The sequence below is a fragment of the Ictalurus furcatus genome, chromosome 2, assembly GCF_023375685.1.
Source record: "Ictalurus furcatus strain D&B chromosome 2, Billie_1.0, whole genome shotgun sequence".
Taxonomy (NCBI): Eukaryota; Metazoa; Chordata; class Actinopteri; order Siluriformes; family Ictaluridae; genus Ictalurus; species Ictalurus furcatus.
In genome coordinates, this window is record NC_071256.1 from 817,958 (window position 1) to 841,033 (window position 23,076).

The 23,076-nt window shown below is 39.3% G+C and overlaps 5 protein-coding genes across 5 annotated transcripts; all 5 read right to left on the minus strand.

The window, feature by feature from the left end:
* Nucleotides 1–827: 827 nt before the first annotated feature.
* LOC128617057 (trace amine-associated receptor 13c-like) lies at nt 828–1,820 on the minus strand. Its single transcript, XM_053640030.1, has one exon. The coding sequence runs from the start codon at nt 1,818–1,820 to the stop codon at nt 828–830; it is 993 nt and encodes a 330-aa protein (XP_053496005.1).
* A 6,299-nt stretch (nt 1,821–8,119) lies between these two features.
* On the minus strand, nt 8,120–9,910 carry LOC128618203 (trace amine-associated receptor 13c-like). The gene has a single exon (XM_053641714.1). The coding sequence runs from the start codon at nt 9,908–9,910 to the stop codon at nt 8,918–8,920; it is 993 nt and encodes a 330-aa protein (XP_053497689.1). The 3' UTR covers nt 8,120–8,917.
* Nucleotides 9,911–13,282: 3,372 nt separating this feature from the next.
* On the minus strand, nt 13,283–14,275 carry LOC128618227 (trace amine-associated receptor 13c-like). The gene has a single exon (XM_053641752.1). The coding sequence runs from the start codon at nt 14,273–14,275 to the stop codon at nt 13,283–13,285; it is 993 nt and encodes a 330-aa protein (XP_053497727.1).
* A 1,627-nt stretch (nt 14,276–15,902) lies between these two features.
* On the minus strand, nt 15,903–16,895 carry LOC128618220 (trace amine-associated receptor 13c-like). Its single transcript, XM_053641739.1, has one exon. It carries the CDS (start codon nt 16,893–16,895, stop codon nt 15,903–15,905), a length of 993 nt encoding a protein of 330 aa, XP_053497714.1.
* Nucleotides 16,896–20,845: 3,950 nt separating this feature from the next.
* LOC128618195 (trace amine-associated receptor 13c-like) lies at nt 20,846–22,452 on the minus strand. The gene has a single exon (XM_053641701.1). It carries the CDS (start codon nt 21,836–21,838, stop codon nt 20,846–20,848), a length of 993 nt encoding a protein of 330 aa, XP_053497676.1. The 5' UTR covers nt 21,839–22,452.
* Between the last annotated feature and the right edge of the window lie 624 nt (nt 22,453–23,076).

Here is a 23,076-nt window from a genome sequence, read left to right on the forward strand (position 1 = left end):
TTCTTATGAAAACTTGTTTTCCCTTGGACCATACATGTTTAATGCACACAATTAACAGATGGGGTGTGTGGGGGGGGGTGTATTGGGAGATTTGATTTATTTCATTACAGTTAAAATTATTTACAATAGCAATATTTAGCCATATCATCAGAAGAACTAAACAGAAAAAAAGATTATTAATGAAAGAATATTTATTAATGCAGAGCTCGGTTGGAATATATGCAGAGTTATAATTAATTTAATGCACCTCCTAAACCCACAGAGAATAAATAAATTAATAGATTAATGGAGGAATTAAGACAAAACCTGTTTATAAATTCTGTAATGTTTCTGTCTGTAGTGTGATGACATCACCTAATAAACTGTAAATAAAATACAGAATAAACACCAAAAACCCAGACCTAGAACACGTTACAAAACTCATGACATTTCCCTTGGAATAAAGAATGCTATGTTTATACACCAGACACACACCGATTAAAGAACATGATACTATGCATAGTCCTCCTAGAGACTGTGTTTGTATAGAGAGTGAAATACTGACCCACAGAGATCAGAGTGTTATTATAGATGGATAATATCGTGAAAAATTAACAGTAAACAAAACAAAAACAAAACAAAAAAAACTGCAGGAACCTCTCCCCAAATATCCAGATCAACACCGTATTGAATAATATATAATATCAAACAGAATAAAGCTCTTATATTATATAATACAGTACTGTAAATATTTATTATATTGATGGTGGGAATTAGATTTGTTATAGAAGCTTAAATTAAATCTAATATAAAAGCAACATTTAGGCACATCATCAAAAAGAGGCTATTTATGAAAGAATATTGATTAATGCAGAGTCTGTCTGGAATATTCGCAGAGTTATAATTAATTTAATGCACCTCCTAAACCACGGGTAAAACAGAGCATAAATAACAGGATTAATGGTGGAATTAAGACAAGACAAAATCACAAGTTTCTGAAATGTTTCTGTCTGTACTTCAATAACATCACCTAATAAACTGTAAATAAAATACGGAAGTAAACACATCAGAAACACAGACACTAAAATGCCCAGGACTTTAGCTGCTTTTCTCTCAGATTTCATCGAGTGTGAGGTGATTTTCTGTGTTTTAGGCCGTGTGTGATTATTAAGCTCTCTGATAGCAGTGGCATGTTTCTTAGCAATCACAAACACTAGAGTATACAATATGATTATGACAGAGAGTGGAAATATAAATGAAAATATAAGGTCAATTACAGACGAAACCTCATTCAGAAAGAGATAACACTCTCCAGGACACATTACAGTATTTGTAAAGTTTCCGTTGTAATATAAGAGTAATGAGCTATAGGCCAGCACCACACACCAGACACATACAATTACAATACCAGTGATCCTCACAGACACTCTGTTCATGTAGAGAAAGGGGTTTGAGAGAGCCAAATACCGATCCACAGCGATCAGAGCGATATTATAGATGGACGAGATTGCGATGAAACCACTAATTAACCAAAAACTGATGCAGAAATCTCTCCCAAAAATCCAGCATGACTCGATCGTCCACATTAACATCGATGGCATTACTAAAGCACCAACGAGGAAATCCGACACAGCCAGAGAGAACACGAGCATGTTTGTCGGTGTGTGAAGCTGCTTGAAGTGAAGAACAGAGATGATGACGAGCATATTTCCACACACTGTTAGAAGAACCACAGCAGCTGAACACACGTACAGTAAGATATAAACTGCAGGAGATCCAGATCTCTCTGGACAGGAGAAATGCTCACAGAGATCAGACTGGTTAAACTCCGTCAGGTTCATTCTGTCATACTGCCACAGAAATACATCCTATATTAGATGCTAACATTGTAAATCTGTACCTGCAACAAGTCACAATCAAATGACTTATGGCTCAAACGGGTCTGGTGTTTTTATAATTAATAAATTACTCACACCCCCTGAGTTTGAGTGGCAGCATGTGAATACATATGATGTCATGCTGTGTTGGAACAAAAGGCCTAATACTGACTAGTGAGTAGTTAACAAAACATTTCACAATAAACCATAATGCCTTATTCGCTGTGTGTCCCTGTCTCTTCATGGCTTTGTCCCAAATAAAGTTCTCCTGCTACAGTAAAGAAACGTGATATTTAGACACACTATATGACACGGTATGATTATCATAAATATGAACAGTTGACAGGATATAATCTCAACACTATTTAGTATAGTAGAATAGTTATTTGAGCATCACAGGCCGTCTGTAATGATAAAGAAATTCTAACACTGCTTGTGTACTAAATGGATACAGTGGTAGCTCAGTGGTTAAGATGCTGGACGACTGATCAGAAGTTTGTTAGTTCAACTACCAGCACTGCCAATCTACCACTGCTAGGCCTTTCAGAGAGACACTTAACCCTCAACTGCTCAGTTGTATGAATGAGATAAATGTAAGTCAGTCTGGATGAGGGCATCTGCTGTAAATGTAGTCAAGCTTAATTCTTCTTTTCATTGCTTAACCTAGCACGGACAAAGTGCAAGTAGGGGTGTGTCATTGAAAATCTGCAAGGACACATGGCCATCCAGGTAACAGTCTGTTTCAGAAGGTATCAACAGGCAGGTACTTCCAAACCCAAGTCCCCAAGAAAACTCGCCACAACAACCGCTTCTTCCTGCGTGCTATCAACATCATCAAACAAGGCCAATGATGTTTTCTGGATTCTCAAATCATACTTATTTAAGCCATGCGGTTCATCACCTAATTTATTAATCCTAGATTTAATAGCTACAACAATAATAGCTGGACTACAGTAACTAGAGCAATACCAACGTCTGCACTGAATGCACAATACATACTATTTGAACACTACCTCAAAGAATGTACCTACATATTGTTTTTCACTCATAAAATCTGATCGGTCTCCACAGCTGTATGATTACTTGTGGCACTGTTCAATGTGTAAATGTCGATTTATTGTATTTTAGATGTCTACAGCACCAATCACAAGAGAAGAGTTCTGTGATCTGAATGTTTTTGCATGTCTGATCAGATAATGTATTTGGGGAAAAGAAGTGTGTTCTCATACTGATTGTTATAAATGGTGTGAGCAGAGCAGGACTGTTTTTGTCATGTCGTTGGGTTAATTCAACTTTACCTGTTCGCCACTAGACGGCGCCCCAGTCTGAGATGTTTTTGAGCTGCCGAGATTAAATGAAGAAATTGTGTTGTGCCAGCCATCCTGGGATTGTGTGTGTTCCTAAACTGAGAATAGACATAAATCAGTGTTATAAAAAGGATACAAAATCCAGCTAATAATCGTTAGCATATCTGCGCAAAAATAACAGTTTTGTCCCAGTGCTCTGTTTATTTTTTATTTTTTGGTTGGATAAGGACAAAGCCTTTTCCACTATAAATGAGAGGCTGTCATTTCTGCATGCCTTAAAATACCTTCTGACATTCATCACTTTTGTGTGGAGACTTTTTAAGGGAACAGAGGCCTGTTCCATGAAGCTAGTTGAACAAACACAGGGTTATGGGATTAGTTTCGAGTTGACAAAACCAAACCAATCCAATCAGACTTTACTGCTACCATGACACTGGTTATCAACATACTCTGTCAACTCAGGCTTTGATCCTTAAGCTCTGATTAGTCCACGAGCGCGTGCACATAAACGCGTGACGTCGGCACAGAACAGCCAATAGCGTTCAACATGGGAAAAGAGCATGTGTGCGTACTTCGGGTTGAAAACGTTTACTTTTATAGGCTCACAGTGAGAATAAACGGATTGAAAATTTATAACCCCGACATATTTCATGTAATTTCATTTAATATAAATGTAAATTGTTTTAAGTAAATGTTTCTCTGTGACGTTCTCTTCTTCTTACAGTTTGTGCTGGGGAGTTGAATTCGTTGCGTCACTTATATGTCACTTTGCTCACAACTGATTGGTCCAAGTTGGGTTTGAGTTCTCTTACCCAGAACAAAACCTGCCCTGGAGCAGGTCAGCCGTGGAGTGTTAGTTACTGTGGTGATGAACACCAGTAAAAGCAGAGCCACTTACATGATACCTAATACCCAGGGTTGGCAAAATCTAAACTGAAACTTACCTGCCTAGCCACCCAAACCAGCTTCCTGGTACAGGCCCCAGGTCATTTAAGCCAGCTTCAAAACATATGGTCCCATTGTACGATCTAGCCATAGTTCTAGATTTGCTCTCAGCATCACCCTTTGAACCCTTGGATGTTTTAACCCTTTGTCCGTAAAATAAATCTGTTCTGATACTCATCCTGACATCTACTAAGGAAGTGAACAAGCTTCAAGTATTATTGCTGTACCTCTTCTGTACACATTTTTCCTTTGGTCACACCAAGGGTACATTGTCGCCAAACCATGCTTTCCTCCCTAAAGCCAGGGACTCATCTTACAGTTTCATTATTTTGGAGTTGAAGAAGATAATACAGTTTAAAGTCATGTAATTTATCACGTATTCTAAGTAATGAAGGTAAGGACAGATGCAAATGCAGATAAGAGTTTATTTAGAGACAGGCAGGCAGATAAATCCAAATTGTGAGACAATAGCATGGTCAAAATAACAGGCAATGGGTCAGGCGATCAACAAACAGGCATAAGTGAGGCAAGGCAAGAATTGAGAACATGTAACAAGAAACTAGATCAAAAAACATGAATCAATACAAGGAACAAGGTACAACCGCTTGGTATGGTGATAACACTCCATACTACACCAAGTCATGGTGTTCAAAAAGTCTCTTTTATAGCTTGGAGCTAGTGAGTGAGAGATTGGCAACAGGTGTGTGTGTGATTAGAATTCCAGAGGAGGTAAACGTGTGTGTGTGGGAAGTGTAGTCCATGGCAGCCATGTTTGTAGGCCACAGTGCAGGATGAGAAATGTAGTCACTAGTTTGCTGTGATATGACAGACCCCCCAGCCCCCCAAGGGTGCCTAAATACACTCCCTCCCCCAGCGGTCCTGTCCCTCTGGGCAAAATGTCTCCACAGCCCCCCAGGTTCAAATGCAGGCATTGCCTGACAAGTAACAGGTTCCTTGAGGAGCCGAGGAGCAGACATGACTTGGAGTGTCTCGAGTGTGAGCATAACCTGGTTGGACGTTTCAGCAGTTTCGGTGTGAGCAGAACTTGGTTGGCCATGTCAGCAGACCCGGGCATGAACAGAACATGGTTGGCCGTGTCAGCAGACTTGGGCGTAAGCAGAACTTGATTGGCCTTGTCAGCAGACTTGGGTGTGAGCAGAACATGGTTGGTTGTGTCAGGAGAATCTGGCGTGAGCCTAAATTGGTTGGTCGTGATGTCGGTTTCAGGCATGAGAACTTGGTTGTCCATGCCAGCAGACTCGGGCGTGGTCAGAACTTGGTTGTTTGTGATGTTGGCTTCAGGTGTGAGCTGAACCTGGTTGGTCGTGACATCCGCTTCAGGTGTGAGCAGAACTTGGTTGCCTGTGTCATCAGACTCGGGTGTAAGCAGAACTTGGTTGGCCGAGTCAGCAGACTCGGGCGTGAGCAGAACTTGGTTGGCCATGTCAGCAGACTTGGGTGTGAACAGAACTTGGTTGGCCTTGTCAGCAGACTCGGGCGTGAGCAGAACTTGGTTGGTCGGGAGGTCGGTTTCAGCCGTGAGTAGACCCTGGTTGGTCGTGACATCAGTTTCAGGCAGAGGACTTGGTTGTCCGTGTCAGCAGACCCGGGCATGAGTATAACTTGGTCGTGATGTCATCTTCAGGCATGAGCAGAACTTGGTTGGGTGTGATGTTGGCTTCAAGCGTGAGCAGAACCTGGTTGGTCATGACGTCGGTTTCAGGCATGAGGAGATATTGGTTGGTCATGTCGACACACTCTGGCATGAGCATAACTTGGTTGGTCGTGATGTCGGTTTCAGGCATAAGGAGAACTTGGTTGGTCATGTCATCAGACTTGGGCATGAGCAGAACTTGGTTGGCCGTGTCAGCAGACTTGGGCATGAACAGAACTTGGTTGGCCATGTCAGCAGACTCTGGTGTGAGCAGAACTTGGTTGGTCGTGATGTTGGCTTCAGGCATGAGCAGAACATGCTTGGTCGTGACATTGGCTTCAGGCGTGAGCAGAACCTGGTTGGTTGTCGGTTTCAGGCATAAGCAGAACTTGGTTGGTCGTGTCAACAGACTCAGGTGCAAGCAGAACGTGGTTGGTTGTGTCAGGGGAATCAGGCGTGAGCAGAACCTGGTTGGTCATGACGTCGGTTTCAGGCATGAGGAGATCTTGGTTGGTCATGTCGACACACTCTGGCGTGAGCATAACTTGGTTGGTCGTGATGTCGGTTTCAGGCATAAGGAGAACTTGGTTGGTCATGTCATCAGGCTTGGTGACATGGCTAGCCATTCCCAAGCCATTCCCACCATGGCTTGGGAAATCACCTCATTGACCTCTAGCAGGAGCTTGACTTTATGCTGGAGCTGTGGAGATGAGACAACTTCGTGAGTCTCAGGCTGGAACTCAGGGGGTGAGCCCGCCTCGTGGGTCTCCTGCTGGTGCTCTGGGGAGGGGCCGCCACATTGACCTCAGACTGGAGCTCGGCAGGTGAGACCACTTTCTGGGCCTTAGGTTAGAGCTCTGGGGAAGAGGTCACCACGTTGACCTTTGGCTGGAGCTCAGCTGCTGAGACCACATAGTGGGTCTTAGGCAGGAGGTCACCCAGTTTGCCTGCTCATAATAGGTGGTGAACGGCAAGTCAGGTTTATCTATGACACAGGCCTTCCCCAAACACTCATCCGGGTTGGGGTATACTCTGGACTCCTTAATTAATAGTCCCACAAACTGAGTTACACTGTGCAGACCCTTGGAATCTGTACCAGTCAGACGCTCCGCCCACTGGCGGGCGGAGAGTACGAACCCTAGCCACTGCCTCTGGTTAGGTTTGGGGTGCGTCAGGCTCAAAAAATGCAATTGGCACTCAAAGAGAAAATACTCAGGGTAGCCAAGAAATCCATCGTATGGCTCTGGGCGATCCGTGGCTATCCATTGAGGAAGCTTAAAAGAGTTCAGTCTCGGTATGGTGTTCCTCACTACCTTGGCATGACGTCTTCTCCGTCTTCCTGCTGCATCCATGTTTAGGCGTAGTATTCTGTCACGTATTCAAAGTAATGAAGGTTAGGACTTCTGTCAGTCAGCACAACCTGAAGGTTTGCTTTTTAAGGGCACACGTCATTTAAGCCAACCTCAAAGCATTTGGCCCCGTCGTAGAATCTAGCTATAGTTATAGATTCACTCTCACCATTACCTTTTGAACGCTTGTTGGTTTTAACTCTCTGTCGTTAAAATAAATCTGTTCTGATACTCATCCTGACATCTATTAAGCAAGTGAGCAAGCTTCAGGTGTTATCTATGTACCCCTATTGTACACACTTTATCTTTGGTCACACCAAAATTACAATGCTGCCTAACCACGCTTTCCTTCATAAATCCATCATGCAAATATTCACTATAGAAGTACTCAAAAATCTATCCAGAAGGTATTTAAATCTTTTGAAAACTAATTGACTTTATCTATATTATTCAGTACTAATTTTGAAGCAATGGTTCTTTTTTCTACTTTTTCCTAATTCATATTTTATCTTTTTATTTTACTGTCACATGCACATTAGTCATATTTATGATGTACCTTAGGCCAAATGGTTTTTCTCCCTCCACATTCATACTTTTAAGGTCACATGCACATTGCAGTCATAATATGAAAGTTTCAAGACTTAATAACATGCAAAAACTGTATTTGTAATGCAAAATCATATTTACCGAGGGTGCCAATATTAGTGGAGGGCACTGTATCTGTATAAGACTGTAGATTTGATTTACAAGGATGAGATGTGTCTTCACATGTGAATGCTGTAGAGATGATTATTCATTAGCATTGAAAAATAAATATAATTTTGTATTGTGTCTTTATTATCTCATAACTGTGTCTACAGGAGAGATTACTTGTTAACTGAGAAATAAAATAGCAAGTTACAAAACACTAAATTAGAATAGTGATCCATTTTAGCATCAAGTGTTTTTAAAAATCCCAATAATTTAATCTTTTTCTTTTGAAAACCTGTCTGTTTTTGGCCCACGTGTTAATCTGTACAATTGTTTACATGCACTGTATGCTATTATGTAATATAATACAGTACAATATAAATTATATTGGGGAGGTGGGTTGATTTGTTACAGAAGTTTAGATTATATATAAAATAATAGCAATATTTGGCCATTGAATCAGAAGAACTAAAAATATTACTAAAAATATTTAATAATGCAAGAGTTCAGTTGGAATATTTGCAGAGTCATAACCCGCAGTAAAACAGAGAATAAATAAATTAATAGATTAATGGAGGAATTAAGACAAAACCTGTTTATAAATTCTGTAATGTTTCTGTCTGTAGTGTGATGACATCACTTAATAAACTGTAAATAAAATACAGAATAAACACACCAAAAACCCAGACCCAGAACACGTTACAAAACTCATGACGTTTCCCTTGGAATAAAGAATGCTATGTTTATACACCAGACACACACCGATTAAAGAACATGATACTATGCATAGTCCTTCTAGAGACTGTGTTTGTATAGAGAGTGAAATACTGACCCACAGCGATCAGAGTGTTATTATAGATGGATAATATTGTGAAAAATAAACAGTAAACAAAACAAAAACAAACAAAAAAAACCCTGCAGGAACCTCTCCTCAAATATCCAGATCAACACCATATTGAATAATATATAATATCAAACAGAATAAAGCTCTTATATTATATAATACAGTACTGTAAATATTTATTATATTGATGGTGGGAATTGGATTTGTTATAGAAACTTAAATTACATCTAATATACAATCAACATTTAGGCACATCATCAAAAAGAGGCTATTTATGAAAGAATATTGATTAAAGCAGAGTCTGTCTGGAATATTCGCAGAGTTATAATTAATTTAATGCACCTCCTAAACCACGGGTAAAACAGAGCATAAATAACAGGATTAATGGTGGAATTAAGATAAAGCACTATCGCAAGTTTCTGAAATGTTTCTGACTGTACTTCAATAACATCACCTAATAAACTGTAAATAAAATACGGAAGTAAACACATCAGAAACACAGACACTAAAATGCCCAGGACTTTAGCTGCTTTTCTCTCAGATTTCATCGAGTGTGAGGTGATTTTCTGTGTTTTAGGCCGTGTGTGATTATTAAGCTCTCTGATAGCAGTGGCATGTTTCTTAGCAATCACAAACAGTCGAGTATACAATATGATTATGACAGAGAGTGGAAATATAAATGAAAATATAAGGTCAATTACAGACGAAACCTCATTTAGATAGAGTAAACACTCTCCAGGACACATTACAGTATTTGTAAAGTTTCCATTGCAATATAAGAGTGCTGAGATATAGGCCAGCACCACACACCAGACACATACAATTACAATACCAGTGATCCTCACAGACACTCTGTTCATGTAGAGAAAGGGGTTTGAGAGAGCCAAATACCGATCCACAGCGATCAGAGCGATATTATAGATGGACAAGATTGTGAGGAAACCACCAATCAACCAAAAACTGATGCAGAAATCTCTCCCAAAAATCCAGCATGACTCAATTGTCCACATTAACATCGATGGCATTAATAAAGCACCAATGAGGAAATCCGACACAGCCAGAGAGAACACGAGCATGTTTGTCGGTGTGTGAAGCTGCTTGAAGTGAAGAACAGAGATGATGACAAGCATATTTCCACACACTGTTAGAAGAACCACAGCAGCTGAACACACGTACAGTAAGATATAAACTGCAGGAGATCCAGATCTCTCTGGACAGGAGAAATGCTCACAGCGATCAGACTGGTTAAACTCCGTCAGGTTCATTCTGTCATACTGCCACAGAAATACATCCTGTATTAGATGCTAACATTGTAAATCTGTACCTGCAACAAGTCACAATCAAATGACTTATGGCTCAAACGGGTCTGGTGTTTTTATAGTTTATAAATTACTCACACCCCCTGAGTTTGAGTGGCAGCATGTGAATCCATATGATGTCATGCTGTGTTGGAACAAAAGGCCTAATACTGACTAGTGAGAAATTTAAACCTGTCATTATGCAGCGTTATGTGTAACAACGTCTCAATTAAACACATAGTTCTTAAATTGAGAACCTGCCTTATGGATTAAGAATAACTGTAAAAATAGCTAACAAATCATTTTCAGAATAAATCATAATCCCATAATTCGGTGTGTGTCCCTGTCTCTTCATGGCTTTGTTCCCAAAAAAGTTCTCCAGCTACAGTAAAGAAACATGTGATATTTAGACACACTATATGACACGGTATGATTATCATGAATATGAACAGTTGAAGGGATATAATCTCAACACTATTTACTGTAACACAGTAGCATAGCAATTTGAGCATCAAAGTCTCTGTTGGACTACTAATCCGAAAGTTAATTCAAATCCTAGCGCTGCCACTGCTGAGCCCTTAACCTCAACTGCTCAGTTGTATAAATTAAATAAATGTAAGTCACTCTGGATAACGGCGTCTGCTTAATGCTGTAAATGTCGTGTTTAATTTTATCACACTAAATTCTTCTTATAGTCCCTTGCCCTAGCATGGACAACGTGCAAGTAGGAGTGTGTCATACAAAAATCTGGCAACACAGTGGTATTGTCTGGTTTTAGGGAAACTTAAAAAGTCCTGTCCTATTTCTTCTGACTTGTGCAGGTATTATGAACTATCTGATATTAACAGACACTTCCTGAAAGTCCTGCCCCTTCCCCTAGCTTACATTTCCTCGACTGGACTTGTGGAGTACCCTCGCTTTCTGTCAAGTTACGTGGGAAATGTTTCGAGTTCATTAATATTAAATAAAATCTATCAATATATGTTCAACCTACAGTAGCTTACGTTAGATAAGTACATAGATAAAATTATACAGCATTCCAAGAGTATTGATATAACAACACTGGTATATTTCCTATGCACACACATATATAATAAAATATAAACTGCAGGAGATACGGATCTTTTTGGAGAGGAGAAATGCACACAGTGATCAGACTGGCTTAACTCCATCAGGTTCATGAATACAGTGTTGAAGTCTACAGTTTAATGAAACAACTCATTCATGGTCCAAGTAGTTCATGGTGGAATTTCTCTGATGTTTTTGTAGTTAAGAAATTGATCACACCCCCAATTTTGATTGATGCCTTAATGCACGATGTCGTTCCTTGTTGGAAGAAAATGGAAAAACTACTAAAATTTCCATATATTAACCTAGAGACATAGAAACATAAACGTCCCAAAACATGTTAAATGTTTGTTGCAGTAGCATCATTACAAAGACCACTAACAGACTCATTAGCATTGTCTAGAGCACGGGATTCTCATCATTGTTTTGCAAAGAGCCACCAGTACTGGGACCTTGAACTTTACAGCAGTGTTGAATAAATACATCAGCCAAATGGGTAAGTGTAAATGTAATGCAAGAACACAGGCCAAACCTCAACCAATCCCACCCATTGTGCAGAGAAGAGAACACCGAGCAACAAGTTTTAGTCAAGCACAACATTAGCTCATTCACCTGAACTTGGATACTTGCACTGCTCTGTCACCCCCCCCCCCCCCCACACACACACACATGAATAGTCACATACACTGTCACTGAACTTGATTTTCCTTCATTACAGTAAAGTTACTGACTTATGATGAGACCTGCATACAGTATATGATTTGTTATAGATTAAACATAAAATCCAGACGTGATCACTTCTAATTTTCATAAGGGGAAGAATTGTGCGACTCTTTACATGTTAAATTTGAATGCAGTTAACCATCCGCCCAACATGACCACCACTATAGAGTAAATGATAGCAAACAGCGTGCATTCAATAAACAATTACTCTAAAGCTGTCTGCTCCTCATTCTGCTCCATTACCTGCTACAAAAATGTTAGAACCAGCCATGTTCAACCCTTACAACCCACATACTTTCTAATGACCTAAACAGATTCTACTGTTGATTTGAACAACAACATCCAATACCCAAATAACAACCCTTTGTCCCACTTTTCCTTTCTTGGGCATGTTCCCTGCATCTTCAGGTGCCCTATATCTCTCTTAGTTCCCCAGATTCAAAACCCAGCACCTCTGTGAGGAACCATGTCACCTCTCATCACTGAGGACCAGGTCTACAAAATAAAATAAATTAATAAATAATAAAATGTTGAGAAAGCTGCAAGACCAGACAGAGTATCACCAGGAACTCTGCCACCCAACTGGCCCCTGTTTTTACCACCATATTTAACTTTATATGTACCATTCCTAACTGCATTTTTATATATATTTTAATCATTGTTCCAGTTTCCAAAAAAGATAACATGTATTTAAATGTCAAGAAACTATTACAACGAGTAATCTGTACTGCTGAGAAGACCATCAGATACTCGCTCAGTCCCATCAACTACCAGAGTCCTAGTAGAAAACTTCTAATCACCACACTCATCCAGGTAACAGTCTGTTTCAGAAGGTATCAACAGGCAGGTACTTCCAAACCCAAGGCCCCAAGAAAACTTGCCACAACAACAGCTTCTTCCTGCGTGCTATCAACCTCATAACAAGGCCAATGATGTTTTCTGGATCCCCTAATCATACTTATTTAAGCCGTGTGGTTCATCACCTTATTTATTAATCCTAGATTTAATAGCTACAACAATAATAGCTGGACTACAGTAACTAGAGCAATACCAACGTCTGCACTGAATGCACAATACATACTATTTGAACACTACCTCAAAGAATGTACCTACATATTGTTTTTCACTCATAAAATCTGATCGGTCTCCACAGCTGTATGATCACTTGTGGCACTGTTCAGTGTGTAAATGTCCATTTGTTGTATCTTAGATGTCTACAGCACCAATCACAAGAGAAGAGTTCTGTTATACGTCTTTGCAATCTATCCAGAATCTATTAAAATCTTTTGAAAACTAATTGACCGTATATAAATTAGGCCATACTGATTCATAGTATATATTTATATTTTAATGACACATGTACATTAGCCATATTTATGTATTGTATTATATATAGTAATAGAATAGAATAGAATAGAATACAGTACAGTAGAGTATATATTCCTTTATATTTGTGGTGGGAATTAGATTTGTTATGGAAGCTTAAATTATATCTAATATAAAATCAACATGTAGGCACATCATCAAAAGGAGTGAAAAAAAGGCTTTTTATGAAAGAACATTTATTAATGAAGAGTCTGTCTGGAATATTTTCAGTGTTAACGTTAATTTAATGCACCTCCTAAACCACGGGTAAAACAGAGCATAAATAACAGGATTAATGGTGGAATTAAGATAAAGCAAGACCACGAATTTATGAAAAGATTCTGTCTGTATTTCAATAACATCACCTAATACACTGTAAATAAAATATGGAAGTAAACACATCAGAAACACAGACACTAAAATGCCCAGGACTTTAGCTGCTTTTCTCTCAGATTTCATCGAGTGTGAGGTGATTTTCTGTGTTTTAGGCCGTGTGTGATTATTAAGCTCTCTGATAGCAGTGGCATGTTTCTTAGCAATCACAAACACTCGAGTATACAATATGATTATGACAGAGAGTGGAAATATAAACGACACTGCAAGGTCAATTGCAAACAAAAACTCATTCAGAATGACCAGACATTCTCCAGGACACATTACAGAACTCGCAAAGCTTCCATTGAAATAATAGAGTGATGTGTTATACACCAGACACACACACCAGTTACAATAAATCACAATGCACATAGTCCTTCTAGAGATTGTGTTTGTGTAGAGAAACGGGTTTGAGAGAGCCGAATACCGATCCACAGCGATCAGAGCGATATTATAGATGGACAGGTTTACGAGAATAAAAGACGTGATCATGAAACAGAGGCAGTACCCCGTATCAAAAATCCAGCATGACTCAATCATCCAAATGAACATTGGCGGCATTACTAAAGCACCAACGAGGAAATCCGACACCGCCAGAGAGAGCACGAGCAGGTTTGTCGGTGTGTGAAGCTGCTTGAAGTGAAGAACAGAGATGATGACGAGAAGATTTCCACACACTGTTAGAAGAACCACAGCAGCTGAACACACGTACAGTAAGATATAAACTGCAGGAGATCCAAATCTCTCTGGACAGGAGAAATGCTCACAGCGATCAGACTGGTTAAACTCCGTCAGGTTCATGAAGACAGTGTTTATGTCTACAGTTTAATGAAACAACTAAATACAAATTCGTTCAGGTCTTAATGGGGGAGTTTCTTGGAGGTTTTTATAGTTTAGAAAATGATCCCACCCCCCATTTTGATTGACACCATAATACATATGATGCTGCCTTATTGGAGCAAAAAGCATAGCAGTGTGTTTCCACCTATTATTATACAAATGTAAATTTCCACGCACTTTGCTCTGTGTTTTGCTCAAAGACAGAAATGTGCCATTTGGTGCGGACACACTAGCTCACCTGTGGAGAAACATCTTTATTGACCTTCTGCCCAACATAATCATCACGATTCAGACCAGTGTACGATAGCAAACAGTGTGCATTCAATAAATAGTGTGAGCAGAGGGGGAGAGAGTCTCTTTTTTTTTTTTGAATAAGAACAAATTTTTACTATTAAGGTGAAGCTATCATTTCTGCATGCCAGGCGGGATTCTTTCTAATGAACTTCTCTCAGTCTGCACTTCATATATTTGAAGGACAAATTACATTTACGCCAACTTCAAAGCATTTTGTCCAATCACAGGATCTATTCATGGCCTTAGACACAATTTTGACATCATGAGTTGAACCCTTAGAGAACCAAATACCGATCCACAGTAATCAGAGTGATATTACAGACGGATAGGAACGTGAGGAAACCACCGATCAGCAAAAAACAAACGCAGAAACCTCGATCATCCATATTAACATTGGAAATGTTAGTTAAATTAACATAGGAAATGAAGGTGCTTTGGACCACAACTTATATGAACAGTTATCTTATGATGGCTTAGGACTGCAATTGCCACTAACAGTTTTGCACTCAAGTCTCCGTCAATGAACAGTCGATATGTTCAAGAAGACAGACTTCTTGTGAAAACTGTAATGAATTTCCCAGTTACACAACTGCACTTTTTGACTATATCGCACACAGTTATACAAATAGCTCACCTGTAGATAAAGATCTTGCGCTACATTGATTTCAGCATGAGACTTGATCATGGGTGTTGACTCTTGATCACCCAGAGCTGTCTATGGACTCTATCTGTGCTTCTGAATGCACTCTGAACATCACAATTTGACTCATTGGAGAATGTCACTAATTTCGCTACTCGTTCTGACATCTACTAAGCTAGGGAGCAAGCTTCAACAGTTACTGTTGTACCCCTTCTCACTGTTTCACTCTGTTTTACATTACAAAACTGTATCATAGAATAGTGGTCCATTTTACAATTAATAAATGTTTAAATAAAATCACGAGAAAAGCAACATTATTGGTTTTACCAAAATACGCAGGTCTTTGGCATATATATATATATATATCTGTGTGTGTGTGTGTGTGTATGCGTGTGTGTTAATTTGTAATATTTTTGACAATTTTTAGCATTTTAATTTGAGCTTCAGTGAAAAATTTAATCTCCACTATCAGTATAGTATACAGTATATGGTACTGTATTAAATTGCATTATATACAACAGCTAATTAAAAATATCATTTAAATAACATAGTACAATACTGCATCTATTATAATTTGTTGCAGAAGCTTAAATTATATATAAAGAAATATAATAATTTGGTTATATTGTTAGAAGGAGTGAAAAAAAAGCCCATTTATGAAAGAATATTGATTAATGCAGAGTCTGTCTGGAATATTTGCAGAGTTATAATTAATTTAATGCACCTCCTAAACCACGGGTAAAACAGAGCATAAATAACAGGATTAATGGTGGAATTAAGACAAAATACAAGCAAGACTTTCTGAAATGTTTCTGTCTGTAGTTCTATAACGTCGCCTAATAAACTGTAAATAAAATACGGAAGTAAACACATCAGAAACACAGACACTAAAATGCCCAGGACTTTAGCTGCTTTTCTCTCAGATTTCATCGAGTGTGAGGTGATTTTCTGTGTTTTAGGCCGTGTGTGATTATTAAGCTCTCTGATAGCAGTGGCATGTTTCTTAGCAATCACAAACACTCGAGTATACAATATGATTATGATAGAACATGGAAATATAAACGAGTATACAAGGTCAATTACTGACGGAATATCTTTCACAAGATAAAAACACTCTCCAGGACACATTAAATAACTCATGAAGGTTCCGTTGAAATAACAGAATGCTGTGTTATACACCAGACACACACACCAGTTAGAAAAAACCACAATGTACATAGTCCACTTAGAGATTGTGTTCGTGTAGAGAAAGGGGTTTGAGAGAGCCAGATACCGATCCACAGCGATCAGAGCGATATTATAGATGGAGAGGCTTGTGAGGAAACCACCAATCAACAAAAAACTGGTGCAGAAAACGCTCCCAAAAATCCAACATGACTCGATTGTCCAGATTAACATTGGCGGCATCACTAAAGCACCAACGAGGAAATCCGACACCGCCAGAGAGAGCACGAGCATGTTTGTTGGTGTGTGAAGCTGCTTGAAGTGAAGAACAGAGATGATGACGAGCATATTTCCACACAGTGTTAGAAGAACCACAGCAGCTGAACACACGTACAGTAAGATATAAACTGCAGGAGATCCAGATCTCTCTGGACAGGAGAAATGCTCACAGAGATCAGACTGGTTAAACTCCGTCAGGTTCATGAATGCAGCATTTCTCTAATGTCTACAGAGTTTAAACAGATAACTCATACATCAAATGACTTATGGCTCAAACAGCTCTGGTTCTTTTATAGTGTAGAAATTGAGCACACCCCTGAGTTTGAGTGACAGCATGATACAAATTATGTCATGCCACTTAAAAATACGGGGTGTTTCTCAGACGGAAGACTGCATCCTTCCTAGAACAGTCCTTCTGAGGCTTCTAGACTAGACTCCTCCTGTAATATGTTCTTTATTTTTCCAGTACCGAAGCCATAACAGTAATGCTATAATATTTTTATAAGTACTATTGACTTTTTTTGTAGTTGTAGTATTGTAGTACTATTTAAAAATAATTTAGGAAAAAGACTTTTTAAAAATCTTTATATTATCTGACTTTATATAATGCAGTACAGCAAATGCTAGTCATATGACTGTGGTTTATAACATGGGCAGCGTTTAATTGACAACAAAACAAAACAAAAGAAAGCATGAACGACTTCATCTCTGAACACATTTTTGGTCTTACGTTTCATAACAAACTCGGGGTGAGCTAAGCGCCGACTTGTGTCCCGATATTTTTTAGGGAGCGAATGTTCCACTGCACTGGAAGGATTTTGCGATTGAGACAGCCCTTAAAATGGCCGATTCCCTGATCAGTGCATTGACTACTGAACTAGGGAGATGAAGGAGACACACCCTTTATTATTGCTAGTACCTGTCAAACATCTAGGTCTTCTCTATGATGAACAAATATACAGTATTTAACATTTTATCAATTTGTTAGGAGTGTTTCTACTAATCCTGACATCTAGGAAAGAAAGTGAGCAAGCTTAAAGCATTATATGTGTAGCCCACTTTATCTTGGGTCATACCACTGTTGCCTAACCATGTTTTCACTCCTAAAGTCAGTGAGATTTACTGCATTTGGCAGATGCCCTTATCCAGAGCGACTTACATTTATCTCATTTATACAACTGAGCACTTGAGGGTTAAGGGCCTTGCTCAAGGGCCCAACAGTGGCAGCTTGGCAGTGTTGGGGCTTGAACTCCTGACCTTCTGATCAGTAACCCAGAGCCTTTAACCACCAGGCCACCACTGCAAAACTGTCATCATACAGTTTCACTCTTTTGGAGTTGTTTTTTATTTTTTATTTTTAAATTCAATTCACGTTCCCTTTGACACATTCAAACCTGTGCTCAGTTTGAGTGTTACACATTTACACAAATGGAATGAAAGCTTTGAAGAAAAGCAATGTGCTTTTCATGTGATTGTTACAATGTTCATGGGTTGATCTAACACACTGTCTGGTGAATAATTCTCCCATGTAAACTTTTACTATAGAAAGTTTTAATGAAATAAAATAATAGTGTTAACTTACAAAACAACAGCAGTTGATGACAGAAACATTGTGAGAGCTGCGAAGGAAAACCCAAAAACAACAGTCAGTGACATCACCAACAACCTCCACAGGGCAGGGGTGAAGGTATCACAATCCAGCTATCGAAGAAGACTTTGAAAGCAGAAATATAGAGGAAACACCACAAAATGCGAACCACTCATCAGCAGTAAAAATCTAAAGGCCAGATGGGAATTTATAAATAAATACAGAGATGAGCCACAAATGTTATGCAACCAAGATTAACCTCTACTAAAGTGATGGAAAGGCCAAAGTGTCATGGCTTGGGCAAGTATGATTAGTATGTAAGTTTATTTAGGTTTCACAGACCAAGTAGAATAGCATGTAATTTTATTGAGAGTTCACAGGACTGGTGGGATAATAATCCTGGGGGGAACGGTAGGGAGAAAACGGGTGATAAAATGGGGTGCGTCCTGGGGACGTGGGATAGCCAGCCGAGGTGTACTGAGGAGAGTACTCGGGACTGGCAGGTGAGAAAAGGGGAGAATGGTCACAGCCCGGTGTCAGAGAAGGTCACATCATCCTCAGTCTGATAGCTGGAGGGAGGGTCAGGCAGAGGGTCTGTCTGCGTAGAGGCATCAATGCACACATTCGCGGGGCGGATTCTGTATCTGGGGGGGACCCCGCATTTCCAGAGGGGGTGCACAGAACGTCGAGTAGCACAGTGATGTCAGCAGTGAGATGCGCGAGCTGATAGCGAGTGTTCAGATCCAAATCCAGCCCCTCCAGTAAAGGAGATAAGGAAAAGTGACAGGCACCTAGGACACACAGAAGCGAATAAGCGGTATTAGGCGGATATTGGTGAAATGGATTCACATTTCAGGATTAACATTATGATTTATTATTCACAGAGAAATATAGGAGCTGAGGAGTGCAGGCTGAGAAACACACACACACAGAGGCACACACACTCACACAGTCAAGGTCAGGCATGCAGACATACACACACACACACACACACACACACAAACACACACACACACACACAGAGGCCTAGGCCGCCACGCACACACATACAGAAGAAAAGCAGAACATTATAAAGATAATAAAAGGAGTATTAGGATATTATAAGGATAAAATAAGGATTATAAGGATATTATAAGGATATTATGAAGTATGGAGTACAGAAAAGGGGGTAAAATACTTGCAAGCAGTATAACCAGATATAAAACAGAAATGTAGAGCAAATATGAAAGGAAAAAGCATTATAAAACAGAAATACAGAAAAACAGAAAAACGAGAAAGAAACTTACTCATAATGTACTTGAAGGTGTGGAGGATCCTTTTCTCACGAGAAAAAGTCAGGAGTGACACAGACAAAGGCTTTTATTTTTAAGAGAGAACCAAGACGGGCCGTTTATAAGGGTAGTTGAGCCATGTTGCACCTGTGTGATAACCGTCTATGGGAATTGCGAGGGCTGCGGGATAACAGTCTATGGGAACAGCGGACCCCGTGAGACCAAGGTCTCTCCGAAATGTTGAGTTGTGTACATATTGGTATTATGGGAAGGCTCTTTCTGAACACAATGGTGTTATGGGAAAGCTCGTTCTAAACATATTGGTATTATGGGAAAGCTCTTTTGGTTTGGGTGTAGAAAACTGTATAAATAAGGGAGCTTCAGCTCCGGGTGTCAGATCACTTCTGAGAATTCTCATCGGTGTGGATCACGTGTGTGGTGGAACCAATACACCTGGAACCTTGCTTCTTCTCACTCACGGCTGGTGTCTGATTTTTCTATCTCCAACTGGTTTTGAATATGTGAGTATTGGCTTCTATGTTAAATTTTTAAGTGTCTTCGGGTAATAGGCTAAATTTGAGCCAGCAGGCTTGCATGGCTGCTTCTGGAACGGGCTCACTAATCTTTCTTGATGATGGAACTCATGATGGTAGCAGAAGAATGAATTCAGAAGTCTACAGAAACTTGTCTGTTGATTTACAGAGAAATGCATCGTCTAATTTGGAGAAACTTCACACAATGCCAATCCAACAAAGGACTTCATCAGGCTGGGGAAAGTAGAATGTTTTAGACTGGCCAAGTCAACCACCAGACCTTAACCCAATTGAGCAGCATTTCACCTCCTGAAGAGGAGACTGAAGGACAAAACAGGCAACGACTGAAAGAAGCTGCACGACAAGTCTGGAAAAGCATCATTAAAGTATATTACAACAGCTTGTGATGTTAGTGGGTCGCCAGCTTGATGCAGTTATTGCAAGCAAGAGATATGCAACCAACAATTAACTGTTATATACTTTCATTTACTTTAAGACTACCTGTTCCAATACTTTTGCTCACCTAAAATTGGGTGGTCTGCCACCAACTATGTTCTTAGTTGTTTAACACATCTAGATGTGAATATCAGGAAATCAAACCCTTCAGTGTATAGAAAAAGTAAAAGAAATGGCCTTTCTATTTCAATGTATTGGAATTCCAATTGCTACTATCTTATATATAAGATAAATTGCTATTATGTTATATATAAGATAATAGCAATATTTGGGAAATCATCTGATGGAGTGAAAAAAAAACCCTTTTCATGAAAGAACGTTTATTAATTCAGAGTCTGTTTGGAATATTTGCAGAGTTATAATTAATTTAATACACCTCCTAAACCACGGGTAAAACAGAGCATAAATAAATGGATTAATGGTGGAATTAAGATAAAGCACAATCACAAGTTTCTGAAATGTTTCTGACTGTACTTCAATAACATCACCTAATAAACTGTAAATAAAATACGGAAGTAAACACATCAGAAACACAGACACTAAAATGCCCAAGACTTTAGCTGCTTTTCTCTCAGATTTCATCGAGTGTGAGGTGATTTTCTGTGTTTTAGGTCGTGTGTGATTATTAAGCTCTCTGATAGCAGTGACATGTTTCTTAGCAATCACAAACACTCGAGTATACAATATGATTATGACAGAGAGTGGAAATATAAATGATACAACAAGATCAAGTACAGACCAAATCTCATTTAGAAAGTAAATACACTCACCAGGACACATTACAGAACCCATGAAGCTTCCATTGAAATAATAGACTGCTGTGATATACGTCAGAGACACACAGCAGTTAGAATAAACCACAATGCACATAGTCCTTCTAGTGATTCTGTTCATGTAGAGAAAGGGGTTTGAGAGAGCCAAATACCTATCCACAGCGATCAGAGCGATATTATAGATGGAACAAATCATGAGGAAACCACTGAACAATAAAAAACAAATGCAGAAAACTCTCCCAAAAATCCAGCATGACTCGATTATCCAGATTAACATTGGTGGCATTACTAAAGCACCAACGAGGAAATCCGACACCGCCAGAGAGAACACGAGCAGGTTTGTTGATGTGTGAAGCTGCTTGAAGTGAAGAACAGAGATGATGACGAGCATATTTCCACACACTGTTAGAAGAACCACAGCAGCTGAACACACGTACAGTAAGATATAAACTGCAGGAGATCCAGATCTCTCTGGACAGGAGAAATGCCCACAGAGATCAGACTGGTTAAACTCTGTCAGATTCATGAATACAGCATTTCTCTAATGTATCTAAAAGTTTAAAGAAACACCTCGTATATGGCATGCTACCAATATAAACCATTAACTGTAAAAGGTCACATATGAATGACTTATGGCTCAAGCAGCTCTGGTTCTTTTATAATACAGAAATTGATCACACCCCCAGAATTTGAGCGGCAGCATATTAGATATGATGTCATACCTTGGTTGAAAAAAAGGCATAGGCGGTTCTGTTTAAAGAATTATACGTGCTATTGTGTAAATTTGTGTGTAAAAAATTCTCAAATAAAAATCAGCTGGTTTTTGGATAGAGTGGATATTTTTGTAGAAAAGCATACAGTGACGTCAAGTGCTTTTGTACCTCTCGCCCTATCAACTCAAAACAATTTTGTTGAAAGTTTTTGGCAACCCCTTTAGCGAGTTTATTACAAGACAGGCCCTAGGGCCAAATCTACAACTACAATGACAGTAAACAAGACAAATGCAGAGCAAATGGAGATAAACATTTTTATGATGTATTGTCAGTTCCAGGAATCCACCTGCCATGTGAGTTTTAGAGAGAGAGAGAGAGAGAGAGAGACTCACTCATCACACTATAACTACCTAGGACTAAAAATCTGTTCCACAGGCAACTTCACTCTGCAATGAATGAACTGAGAGATGAAGGCCGCAGACCATTTTATGCCGTCAAATGACAATTTCTTATATTTCCTTAACCGCCAAGCCACCACACTGAGGTGTGGCGTCCACTAACAAATCAAGAATTTGACAAATGGGAAAAACATTAAGTTGAAACCCTGCATGCAGAATTCTGTAAAAATATCCTACAGGTACATCGGCACACAGCAAACTATGCATGCACTGCACAATTAGGCAAATATCCGCTAATTACAAAAGAATTTCACTGTGCATATGTGACCAATAAAGACTCATTATCATTATCATGAAGCTGAACAGGATTGTATGAACTATAGCTACTTGTACAAACTAGTTAATCTGGGCAAACTGAAAAAAGCTGACTCCCTGGAAAGTCAGTGTATAATTCGCACACAGGGTCACACCAAGGCTACATTGCTGCCTCATCTTCTTTCATTCCTAAAGTCAGTGAGTCGTCACCACCTTTCACCATCCCAGACAGCACAGGTTGGTGGGTTTTTGCCCCTATCCAGTCACACAGTCCTCATTGAGCGCCACATTGAGATGCCTCCAGGCACGGTTGTATGCAGCCGGCCCTACTTGTTACC

Bases quoted from the DNA above. Each gene is read 5' to 3' on its own strand.
- LOC128617057 (XM_053640030.1), bottom strand. From the start codon at position 1,820: ATGAACCTGACGGAGTTTAACCAGTCTGATCTCTGTGAGCATTTCTCC.
- LOC128618203 (XM_053641714.1), bottom strand. From the start codon at position 9,910: ATGAACCTGACGGAGTTTAACCAGTCTGATCGCTGTGAGCATTTCTCC.
- LOC128618227 (XM_053641752.1), bottom strand. From the start codon at position 14,275: ATGAACCTGACGGAGTTTAACCAGTCTGATCGCTGTGAGCATTTCTCC.
- LOC128618220 (XM_053641739.1), bottom strand. From the start codon at position 16,895: ATGAACCTGACGGAGTTTAACCAGTCTGATCTCTGTGAGCATTTCTCC.
- LOC128618195 (XM_053641701.1), bottom strand. From the start codon at position 21,838: ATGAATCTGACAGAGTTTAACCAGTCTGATCTCTGTGGGCATTTCTCC.